Source organism: Bolinopsis microptera, chromosome 8, assembly GCF_026151205.1.
Source record: "Bolinopsis microptera isolate Bmic1 chromosome 8, MBARI_Bmic_1.0, whole genome shotgun sequence".
NCBI classification, from domain to species: domain Eukaryota; kingdom Metazoa; phylum Ctenophora; class Tentaculata; order Lobata; family Bolinopsidae; genus Bolinopsis; species Bolinopsis microptera.
The window spans coordinates 6112705-6126037 of record NC_087079.1 but is presented as its reverse complement, the minus strand read 5'-3'; the positions used below and the strand labels follow the sequence as shown (position 1 = coordinate 6126037).

General features: G+C 37.2%; 1 protein-coding gene across 1 annotated transcript in view; it reads right to left on the bottom strand.

The window, feature by feature from the left end:
• The window catches only part of LOC134820266 (potassium voltage-gated channel subfamily A member 7-like), a 34095-nt gene extending 23580 nt beyond the window's left edge, over window positions 1-10515 (bottom strand). The window contains 1 exon segment of the mRNA XM_063830500.1: window positions 10295-10515. Within this exon segment, the coding sequence (XP_063686570.1) occupies window positions 10295-10375 (81 nt within the window). The 5' untranslated portion in view covers window positions 10376-10515.
• Between the last annotated feature and the right edge of the window lie 2818 nt (window positions 10516-13333).

Sequence of the window (13333 nt, the reverse complement as noted above, 5' to 3'; positions counted from 1 at the left end):
CAGCCTAATAAGACCTAACTTTGGGTAATTAGTTTGTTCCTATCGAACCAGTTGAAAACCGATAAACTCGGTAATAATGACGACATTTAAATGTTGAAACCTGTCGGCAAAAACGTCAAAGCAACCATTCACAGCAAGAACTAGACACGTTTCAAGTCTGACTAAGATGAAAGTGGTTACAGGCACCACGGAGTCCATAAAGGGTCATGAGGGTTATAACTTTATAAGGGGTCATTAGCCGAACCGTAATGGTTGAAGCTCGAACAATCGCTAAAAGGATGAATACCTTTAACACCCCAAGCTGGGGTAGCGCGGCACTCCGTTCTAATACCGCAACAATACGGCAATTTGCACAGGATCTAGGGACAATGGCTGTGCTGCGCCTGTAGTGATGACATATAGTTACTATAGCGATACTATAGTATGTTACTACGAAGATGGATCCCGGAATAATGTAGAGTATTGTGAGGAGTGGGAACAGTGAATTGGAATATTGATACGAATTTTAGGACCTGCTGTTGCGAGCGGGGGAAATCCCGTAAGCTATCATCCTGGAAAAGTGTGACTTGGAGAGTTTGAGCAAGCTTTTGTTATAGATACTTTTAATTCATATTGCCAAGCTGACTACTTACATTTAATGTTTCCAAGTATCAACTAATTGTGGAAGCCAACTAAGCGACAACATGCAGCTTCAACTTTAGTAAAATTATCAAATTTCGAACGCATTACGATTTGAATTTGACATCAGGAAATCGTACTACTACTACTATACCCTTCCTATTAACTCCTTCTTTGAACTATAAAATTAGCTAATAGTCGTGACTTCACTAACGTGCAGCTCAAATGTGCAGAACTCAGCTGAATAATAAAGACGCCTCATGATCACAATATGGTGCTGTCACAATAAATAATACAGTGTCGCTACCCTTCGTGACCAAGTGTCACGATTTTGAATCCTGAGATTACTAACATTAAGCTATGTACAATGCTGCCTACTACATTAACAGCGCCATGACGATAAGGACCCCAACCTTTATAAAGAGTAATATACTCAATATATTAACTGTGGAAGAGAAGGAGGGAGATGTGGAAGAGGAGGAGAAGGAGGAGAAGGAGGAGGAGGTCAATAGAATTAGAGGGATATGACAATGTACACTGTACAGCTGTACCATTCTGATTAAACCAGGGACTACCGAGATGTCACCAGGGTTACCAGGGGTTACCAGGAGTTGCCAGGGTTACCGTGATGTTTATTAATGAAGGGCACGCTGTAAAATGTGCACTTGATCACACAAACACAGGAGCAATGGCAGCAAGATTTAAACACAAGTATACAATAAAGCCAGCAATACTGGGAACTACATAAGTTGTAGTCATGTCGAGCTGCATTATGTTCCAATAAAACCATATACACTCGTGACAAACAAAACCAACTGAGAAACACTGTGCCTCCTGCACTACACTTCGTTACAATACACGTGACTTATCAGCACGTGCTGTAAACCCTAGCACGTGCTGTAAACCCTCGCACGTGCTTAATTAAGGATCCATTAGTGACGATCAAGAGTTATGAATGAAGAGAGGGATGAGCCGGGCGGGTAACTTTGTTTCAGTTGATTAATACAAGTTATTGCAGTAGGAAGGACCTAGGTGGTGGAGATTTAGCGTAGTCGGTATTTGATTGTAGTTCAATGTGTGACAATTAATACCAAAGTTTGGAGAAATTATGAGAATAGGGAATATTTATTTATTTTTACCGGATTTTTTTCCGAGTTGTAATTTAAATGGTGAGGAATACTTACAGTAACAAAAAAGTGTATTTATTCAGTGGTTCATGGTGTCATTATTGACACGAGTGACAACTGACAACTATTCGGATGTCAAACACGTGCAACGCACGACAATTGACGTAGAAGTAGTTACCAGACTGCTATTTTTCCTTACCATAATACAGCGCCACAATCTTTAACATGATACATCCCAGGACCATAGTATACCTTCTGCAGGTCTAGTTTATCCATATATTATATATATGTATATACAGCGCCACAATCAATTTGTCTCGGCGGACTGTTTCAGTTATTAATACAGTTGTTAATACTTCTGCAATCCAGCAGAATGATACCAGAGTGGCCACTTGTTGGTCTAAATATTTAACCTAAAACTACAAAATATAAATTTAAAACTGCAATATATAATATATAAACTTACAACAGAACAGCTCTACCCCCCCCCCCCCTGACGTTTACAGACAAATTATAATTACCTTTTTTCTTACCATAATATGCAGCGCACCAAAATCAAGTTGTAAAAGAGCAAGTATTGAAATTTCGATTGGATATGGTAGTTTAAGTCATCAGAAAATATTCGAAAAGTAAACTCAAAGAGCTGAACACTCTGACTTGCACAATGAAAGTACGTTAAAACCAAGGTGGAAATTGTGCGAACCATCATGCTGAGCGAGTGTTTTACGTCTGGATCAAGTTTTAGAGGAGGTGATTGAGTTGTTATGATCTGTTGTTATGGTAACTACCTGTTGTTAGGGTCATAGTGCACGTCTACTACAACTCTTCCAGACATCTAAGTACTGGTTGTATCTGTAAATTACATTGTAATGATTTATAAGGTAGCTGAACAATTTAGGTATGGCTGTCTTCTGTCTCGATTTTATCATTTTCCAATTTACAGGTATTTTCATGTAGTTATACCGTTGCATTGGGAGTACTAGTAAGTGTAATTGGGATGGCATTTATCGTTTGGTTAAACTCTATTAAAAATCGACCTAGACTTTTGATCCTGTTTTATCTCAAATCTCTATTCAAAATAAATGTATTTTATGGAAGACAAACTACAAACATGTAACGCAAACAAGTTTATTTGTATCTCTTACCAAAGCATAGCTATGTGACAAGGACTTTCTCCTTGTACCAGACATGTTTAAGATAATCCACGGTATAAAACAAATATACACAACAAGATGATCAATAAAAAACATAAAATAGATAAATAATGAAGATCGAGAAAAGTTATTTTGAGCATGCTGATAAGTGAATAAGAACTGTGATTGTGGTTAGAATAGTGAGGGTACCACGCGTCACCATAGTTACGGCAATATGGTTATCATGGTTACCTCAACCGACATTTTAAATATTCTCCTATTTTGTTTCTTTATAAATAAGCACTAGGATATGATTTAATTCATTAAGTATGAAAGTAAAGAGTAAGAATAAGAGGTCACTAGGGATATTGGTCACTAAGGATATTGGTCACTAAGGATATTGGTCACTAGGGATATTGGTCACTAGAGATATTGGTCACTAGGGATATTGGTCACTAGGGATATTGGTCTGAAGGGATTTGGTCACTAGGGATATTGGCCGTCTCTAGAGCGATGTGTTTGACCGATAATCAGATAAAGTTAAAACAAAAACAATATAATAAACAACAGCCAGCAGTGTTAAATGTTAACAAAGTAGAATATTGCAGTGTTAACTGTTAACAAAGTAGAATACTGCAGTGTTAACTGTTAACAAAGTAGAATATTGCAGTGTTAACTGTTAACAAAGTAGAATACTGCAGTGTTAACTGTTAACAAAGTAGAATACTGCAGTGTTAACTGTTAACAAAGTAGAATAATGCAGTGTTAACTGTTAACTGTTGACCCACCTGATAAATCTGCTCCTGGATGTCTGGTTGTTCGTTGAACTGTGGGGCGGCGATCACACTTAGTCGTGGAGCAGCCATGGTAACACCCTGTTGTTATGGTAACACCCTGTTGTTATGGTTACAACCTGTTGTTATGGTAACAACCTGTTGTTATGGTAACAACCTGTTGTTATGGTAACACCCTGTTGTTATGGTAACAACCTGTTGTTATGGTAACAACCTGTTGTTATGGTAACACCCTGTTGTTATGGTAACACCCTGTTGTTATGGTTACAACCTGTTGTTATGGTAACACCCTGTTGTTATGGTAACACCCTGTTGTTATGGTAACAACCTGTTGTTATGGTAACAACTCTCTGCAGCTGGTTAACACCCTGTTACCGTGGTTATACTGGTTGTGGACATGTGTACGGTACTATGAGGAGGTATAATCTTGCCACCTCATAATCTAAAACAGTAAATATGGTTCACGAACGTCTTGTTTCTAAACAATACATTATATGTATATCAAACAGTTAAAAAATTAGATTAATTATTATGAGTCAGTGTCGGAATCTGACTAGTGCATAGAAACTTTAATTAATCCTTAGAAATACCTTTAATAAAAGATCATCTCTAATTAAAGAACAACAAATAAAAAAAGTTGATAGGAACTTAAAACCGCCGCCTCCCCAGTATTACAAAACAAGGTAAAGTAGTTGTTTGTGGGTATAAATGTTGTTTGTGGGTATCAGCACAATATTTATAAAAAGAAAAAGAAAACGAAAAGTAAAGTGATGATATTGAGGTGTATTAGAGCAGAATAGCGCACAGCCCGAGCTACTATTCCGGTTACCGTAGCAATGAAATAATGAAGAAATTGGAAACTAATTAGATTTTATTGGCTGCGAGCCCATTTCGGAAAGAAAGTCAATCATTGCACATAATTCTAACCAGTGTAGGAATTGCTCTTGATTTTCTGTGAGTTATATATTCGGATAATTAAATTATTGAATGTGCGAAATGCTTGTTATGCTTGTTATGTCTTTAATCAAACTTTAGAGTCCAAAAGTTTTGATTTAAAGATGTGTTTTTTTTCTTTCTGAAACGTTGAAATCAACTTTGAACCTTATCCGCGATCGGGAGCTTTTCTTAAAACCTCCCTTCAACAATTTCCCGTAGCCGTCTGCTCACAGTTGCTTCCTAACGTAGAGACAAACATATACAGCTACAAGCTGTTATTTGGCTAATTATTATTTGGCTAAATTATATAGTAGTCCTAGATAAAAGATGACATTTCCTCCTACGAGTGCAAATTACTTCACATGCTGTTCATTCTTTGACGTTCATTTTTAAATTACTTTGATACAGTGAAGTTATCTGTGGAACAGTCGATGACCCAAACTCCAATGCCTTAAAAGTCGCCAATCCCTAGCGGCGGGCAGGAGATAAAGCTGAAACTTAGCGGCGACAAAGAAAACTTATCACGTGCAGACCTGACGGTGAGAGAAACAGTAAGATGTCGTCCATATATTACGTAATCAGCTGAGGGGGGGGGGGGGGGGGGGGTTTCCGAATGATTACGCTAGTGTAATTTTGACACATGTGTAAAACTGATTACGGAGGGGGGGGGGGGTAAAAATGTTCCAAAAAATGAGTACGTAATATGTGAAGTGTGAACGACCCCCTAAGGCTGCAGACAAGCTTACACCTTAATTACATTAATTTAAGTACATTAATTTATGTACATTAATTCCTTTAATTATAACTTTGTGATCAAAAAGCTCCCGATCGTGGATATATCAAGAGGCAGTAAAACTAGCGGACTATGATAAATTAGGACTTGCCACCCCATGGCAACATTAAATGTATTAGCTCTGTTACATCGCTTCCTGTCAATACAAAACTCCGTAATATAAAGTTATTAAGTAAAAAGGGTGATAGCATATTATTAATGCTTTTCATGCAAACAAGTGAAAACGAATCTTTTATGTCATGTATCCAGGGTTTGGACTGGAATTGCCCGCTTAAAGAACTTCCATCCATATTATGTTAAAACCCTTCCACTTTGCAGCTTCATATAACAGTAATAGTACCTTAGTTTAATGAATATTAAGCTGAATGAATATTTTAAACTGTTTTCACAACTACAATTAAATACATTTATTGAGGAAACGATGTAACAGAGTCGATATATTTTAATGTTGCCATGGGTTGGCAAGTCCACATTCATCGTAGTCCGATAGTTTCACTGCATCCTAAGATACCTTCTCCTCAGTTCATGACGCACATGTCATCATGACATTTCTTTAGCAACAACTCAAAGAATCCTGGCTCTACCAGGACAGTGGACACTAAAACAGTGTGTAAAGTAAAATAATGTAGTCGAGTATGGAAGGTAAGCTTTCTAAGAGTGTTGTAAAACACCTACATAGTGTTATGATTAAATTACATGGAGCCCTTTCCGTGCAATTCCACATATAATGCACCAAATTTCACAGCACCTGGAAAAAGAAACGTTTAGCTTTGTTACTACTGCTACTGTAGGTAATTGCTGTATACTGTAGGTAGTTACTAGGTACTGCTAGCTTCGAGGTAAGTCCCATCTACGCCAGATCACCCTCTCCATAATATATATAGTATATATAGTATATATCCCTGTCCTACATCAGGGTTCGCAGTTATTCTTTAGAGTTTGTCCAAATTTCCTTCAGTAAAATAGACAATTATCTTTATCCCAGTCAGCTTCGTTGTTGTCTACCATTCACATTTCACACTGTCGAGTGTACTTTGGGAAAGAAAGCTACTGAACAGTCGTACGTTCGACCACCACTGGATTCATGAACCGACGGGGGAACTAAAAGGGTTTTTTGGTGCGGACAGTGCTCACCAATAAAGTTGTTTAGAATCCCTCCTGTTACAGGGATCTCTGAGGCGCAGAAAGGTTGCTCCACATTGAGAACGCCAGTCAGAAATGTCCCTGACGATGTTGTATTGAGATTGAAGCTTTGGGACCAAACGATCACAGCTCCTTCACTCCTTGAATCGTAAAATCCATCAACTCACCTGCAAACCCAAACCATAACATAAATCTTACACGCCTTTAAAAGTACTAACCAGTAGGGAGGTGGGCTTGTGAGGAAAATGCATTTCTTGGTGATAAATAAAGTTTAGAAGCGCAAGAGCAAGGTCCGTAAAAGAGAAATTAGCAAAAATGGACTGATTACAAAACTATTCTGAACATACCGTGCATATTATAACTTTATAAGATTACAGTGTGTCTTAATTAGCACTGCTTTAAAGAAACAGGTAACAGAGATTAAGTCAATTTTCTAGTCAATCTGTGGCGCGAGATCAAATTAGAGATCTAGTATCTCGATCAGAGAGATTACATCATAAAGAGTGCGGCAAAATCAGATACTAAAACTTGTCGTACAAGCAGATTGAACGAGACAAATTGTTGAGTTTGTTCCAAGAGAGGAGTAACACTCTCATACCACATTTAGTCCTTGATAAAACTTTTAACGTTTTGATATTTTGTTCACACCTCTGTAAGTCAGCCTAGCCGCTCTGACAAGTCCAGCAATTCCTCCCTTGTGTCGGTTTGTCACCATAATACGAGCCGGGTAAATGTACCTTGTTTCAATTAATTGCGTACTATATGCTAGTGAGATCATGTAAACTTGAATCAGCAGTGGTAAATTAAAAGGAATGGGTTCAAATTGTGGAATTTATTGTATTTAATATTTAAGATGGGGCAACGAAATAGTTTTTTTAAATAGTTTTAAAAGTAGTTTTTTAAATAGTGAAAAAATTGTTAAAAAAGCAGAATAGTAAAGAAATAGTAAGAAATAGTAAGAAATAGTAAGAAATGGTACTGTAGTGTTTAGTGGGGAGCATCACGGCTCTCGGCAGACAAAGTGAAACAAGGCAAATAACTGTTGAAAACTAAACTAAAATAATCGACGTTTCGGCACTCATTGGCCTTTTAAGAAGATTACTGATTATAAATTACAAGAGTCTCAATTAAGTAGGCGAACCCAATTATAGGAACTAAAACAAGCATTTAATTTAAAAACATATGCTACTAAAAAACTAATATCAAAACATTAAGTTCTGAAAGAATCATACGCTAACCACATCGAAGTTAATTGTTTAGTAAATCTATTTTTAACATAATGTTGAGTTTAAGTTTTTTGGCTTGAACATCCCTCGCTAATAAAAGTTTTTAGAGTTTCTTTAAAAGTCTTAACAACACATCAATAACAGTCTCCGAAGAGTAAAAAAGATAGTAAAGATAGATTTGAGAATCGTCAGAAAAATAAAATCAGACCCCATGCCCAGGCAAATCCACATTCTTGCAAGCAATGCAAGCTTTGTAACAATGTCTGCAGGATGAGTTATTTCTGTAGAAATGAACAATATGTAAGCAGGATAACACATATTGCAATGATAACACTGCTACTAATGCTCATTTCTATCAATTCTCAGACTACCACGAACTCAGCCCACCATGACCAAGTAGCCGCAATGTAGTGTTAATAATTTAATGCTATACAATACTCACTACCCAGTATTCAGATCAAATCAAGATTTGATCTGAATAATCGGTAATTACATTATTATACAAGCGGATTTGAGTATAATCTGATTTTAGAAGGCGCAAAGCAACGAATAGAGAGGCTACAAAATCATGATACGCAATTGAACACATTTGCAGAAACATTTACGCCGATTGTTGGATTCTGAAAGTGAAAATTGGGTGGAAATATACCAGCATCCGCATACTAGTAAATCAATTACCATCCATATTAATATACGACTTTTGTATGGCTACTTATGGTTACACATAGTCTCATAGTCTGCGGAAAGTTTTGTAAAACTACCAAGCTTTTGCAGACAGCATATTATATTTGCATATATTTGCAGTTGTGATTTCAGATTTACATTGGATTTGGACCTGAATCCAAAAAAAGAGATCTCGCCCACGAAGATCAACCCCAAGCATCAGACGAAATGAGATTACCATTTCAAATATTCAAGTTATTTGACGAAAAATATATATATATATTTGACGAAGCAGGATCAGAAACTAGAAAAATTTGAAATCTCTATTAAATTAGAGGATAAATTTAAGTTTTACAGTAAATATATAATTCTACACTTCTTTACAAACAAGGCAAAACAGAACCTTGGTGCAACGTTCCTGTTATTATTGTCGTTCAATCACCCGTTCCCAATGAGGGTTTAATAGTATACATTATAACTTTGGGTGTGACAACGGTATGGTAAATTAAACAAATAAACAATAGAACCCCCCGCCCCGCTACAAAGATATTCTATAAGAAATAACTAAATAATATAACTAGATAATGATACTCCTACCACAAGGCTGCGGTTATTGTTTCGTAGAACACAGTTTATATAAAATAATCTCACAAAATAGCACTCTTAACTCATAAAGATCGTATCATGCTGTTGTATTTTAATATTTTTACAATTATATTTTAGACCACCTGTTTAGACCACATACGCTAAAATTTTAAATAAAACAATTTTAAACGATGCAGTAGTACTGCAGTTACAAGGCCTATTTTGTGGTCAAAATATTAATCAAATGCGTTAGATGACCACAACAGTCAAGTTGATCGCAATATCATTTGAGCGTTGAGTTGGGCTGACACAAAATACTAAAATAATGTTATCATATTGAAGAGGTCCAGGTAAGATTAACTAAGCTGTGAGAAGCCCTCGAGGCATTTGTGCTTAGTACATGCAGTCTCCATCCTAACGATAAGATCTGGCGAGTTATTAGAGACGTGCACAGATAAGCACCCGACTCCTTAATTCTTCATTAATAATAATAATATGACCGGAATTTCTTAATTTTCATTAATATTACCCGTAATTACATTAATAATAATATTCAAACTTTATGTGCTATAATTCGACTGGCAGAGCAATCTAATCGAGTATAAGAAAAGAAAACAATTATTGAAATTGAAAGCTAAATCTTTGCAGTAATCGTTTCTTTTACCAATGACTTGACATGATCCGTAACTGTAACTTAAGTAACGGAAACATAATACTAAAATACGATTTGTTACTCCTCATACTGGACTATTAATTATTACACAATACCTAACCCGTTACATGACCTCTCTCTCTCTCTCTCTCTCTCTCTAGAGGGAGGTTAATAATCATAACAATGAGAACTCGTAATATCAGAATATTTAGTGTTAAGTATCATAAGCATGATAAGGGTTGTGGCTTAGGGCGAGAGACAAATTAAACGGATTATTCTGCTCATGAGGACAGATCAATCAGTTAATATACTGACGGGTACTATGTTAGTAACGAACCCATGTACCTCAATTGTTTATCTAATACCTCTATCATACTGCAAATTATGATAATAATGACGGAGATTACCAATTTTGGCCACCACAATTATATGTTTGATAAATACCAAAAACATCAATCATTTTCAGTTTCACCACCACTAAAATGTCAAATTTTTGCAGTTGTGCATAGTAAAGCACAACATCTCTCAAATAAATGAGAAAAGCAATACCCCCCCCCTCGGTCCCCGGTCCCCCCCCCCCCCCCCCCATTCACCCTCTACCCTAATACTACATAATCAACTCACCCGCACAGCTTCAGAGTCGTACTCCTCAGCTCGTATCTGAGCTAGTTCTCTACTCGGGCCCTGCTGTAGCCGTATAGCCATCTGCACTGATCACTGTAGTAGTTCTGGCAATGTTCCAGGAACTTATCACTGTAGTTCTGGCAATGTTCCAGGAACTTATCACTGTAGTTCTGGCAATGTTCCAGGAACTTCCACACGTCACGTGACCAACCACTACGTTACAACGAAAACGTGCTAGAATGTAGAAAGCAGTAAAAGCAAACGTTTTGCAGACGGAGGGCGACAGGAAAAGGTCTAACCGGCCCTACTATATAGGCGGTGTATTAGCAAGGCATTATAAGACTGTTATATACTGCTGTATTAAATCTGAATTGTTAAACAAAGACAAACTGTACTGACTGTACTATAATAGGGTAATCGAGATATGTGAAATCTCTGGTAGAATCTACCAGACATTTCACATAATATCTCGGTTATGTGAAATCTATATATAACAGTCTTATAATCAGATTATCAGGCAAATCATTAGTACTTCATCTATCAATAATTAGTGCTTCATCCACGATTAGGTCAGTTTACAAAAGGGGAATTTATTCTAAGCTAGGGTAAAAATAAAAGAGCCACTAACAAATACCAAGTATAAGTCTAATTACAATGTTTGTAAATCTCAAAGAAAGAGTTATACAGTGGTGAAAAGGATAAGATAAGAGGTCTAGGTTGGACTCAAAGTCTAACTGTTGCTAAATGTGGGGCCGGTCGATCCTCAACTTAATTAAGTGGTGTTACATAAGATAAGCTTAATTACATCGGACAATGACAAACACTAAAATAATATGATACCTGTTCAGTGTCACAGAAAATTAAATTTAGAAATTGTTAGTGATTTTAGAGACATTTTGCTCTAGGTAAAAGAGAACAGGGTCCTCGGAACAATGCTAAGCCCGGGATATGACACTAAGTTCGGATAACAGTTGGGGGCAATAGGACCTGATCCATTTCGAAGAGCCCGAGACATCAGGTTCATTCTAGACTTCAAAAGTCGCACACGAGAAAATTGGCCTATAAAAATATAATTTTCCAAGCATTTCATTGCAGTCATTAGTTCATAGTATCTGAATCCTCCAGGAAGGATTATAATTTCTGCAAATTACTACATTAATTACAACAGATGGATAATATCCCGGCTTTGTGACTTTTTCTAGGGGACTTTGATGATATACTTGTGGTTCGGGATATTAACGATATAAGCTTGCTGGATTAACCACAAAACCTTATCAGTCAAACTCAAAAACTCATCTTGTACTCGGAACCATACCAATCAAGCTCAACATCTAATAGCAGACCTCGCACCAAATTTTACACAACCTATGAAAGAAAGAAGCTTCCCGTAACGAAAAGCTTTAGTAAACGTTAGGATCATCAGTTAAATCAATACTTTCAGGGCTTCTAAATTAATTCACATTTCACAACTATAATAGCACAATACAAGTAGTGTTGAAAGAAATTAAAGTGCATATTACTACACGGTAAGTATTTCCCGTTCACGATAAATTAAAACTTTTAATTAGGCTAAATATCGTCCTCTCACCAACAGTGGACAGTGGACAAATAGTTCGAAACTACGTGAAACTGAGGGTATAGTTCCCCTGCGTGCAACACGCTTACCCAGGCATTGTGAGATTATTGTATAATGCAAGATGTGAACGAGCACATAGTAAATATAAACGCAGGCTGGATCAAAAGACTGTCCAGTATGCCCCCCCGCCCCAGTATCCAGCTTTAAAATAGGTATACATCAGGTAGCTGCATAGAAAGGAGCACAAATACTGGACCTGGAGGCTCTCGCATAAAATTATTCAGAAGGCGCCCCCAAGTAAGGTAAAATCAGCGACTAAACGGTTAAAAACAGGGCCTAAACGGTTAACAGCAGCGTTTAAGTTCCTCGTTACAGTCTCCTGGTCTAAAGACAATGCTGGGTGGTAATACATCTGAAATAAAATCTATCGTCACTACTAGTCGACTGTCAACTACACTTCTAGTCGACTGACTACTGTACTAGCTGTAGTTCACTACTACTGTACTAGCTGTAGCTCACTACTACTGTACTAGCTGTAGTTCACTACTACTGTACTAGCTGTAGCTCACTACTACTGTACTAGATGTAGTTCACTACTACTGTACTAGCTGTAGTTCACTACTACTGTACTAGCTGTAGTTCACTACTACTGTACTAGCTGTAGTTCACTACTACTGCACTAGCTGTAGTTCACTACTACTGTACTAGCTGTAGTTCACTACTACTGTACTAGCTGTAGTTCACTACTACTGTACTAGCTGTAGTTCACTACTACTGTCCTAGCTGCAGTTCACTACTACTGTGCTAGCTGTAGTTCACTACTACTGTGCTAGCTGTAGTTCACTACTACTGTGCTAGCTGTAGTTCACTACTACTGTACTAGCTGTAGTTCACTACTACTGTACTAGCTGTAGCTCACTACTACTGTACTAGCTGTAGCTCACTACTACTGTACTAGCTGTAGTTCACTACTACTGTACTAGCTGTAGTTCACTACTACTGTACTAGCTGTAGTTCACTACTACTGTACTAGCTGTAGTTCACTACTACTGTACTAGCTGTAGTTCACTACTACTGTACTAGCTGTAGTTCACTACTACTGTACTAGCTGTAGTTCACTACTACTGTACTAGCTGTAGTTCACTACTACTGTATTATAGTCGACTGATAGTTGGCTACTACTACATGATACTGTTGAATGGCTATACATGAACTCGGCCCATCGGGACGTGATTATAACTTTTCCAACAACCAAGACTAATTCGCCACTGAATCCAGAAAATCAGGACTCGTTGCCGTGGAGACTTGAAAAACAGGATTCGTTGGCCGCAAAAATTGTCATATGTTTTAATCAATCTTATCAAATAAATTGCCTAAACCCCAACTAAGTCCGTTACTGGCTACACGCTACCAGGGGCCCAATTATAAGTCAAAAGTGGAGTTAAAGAATTAAAGATATGATA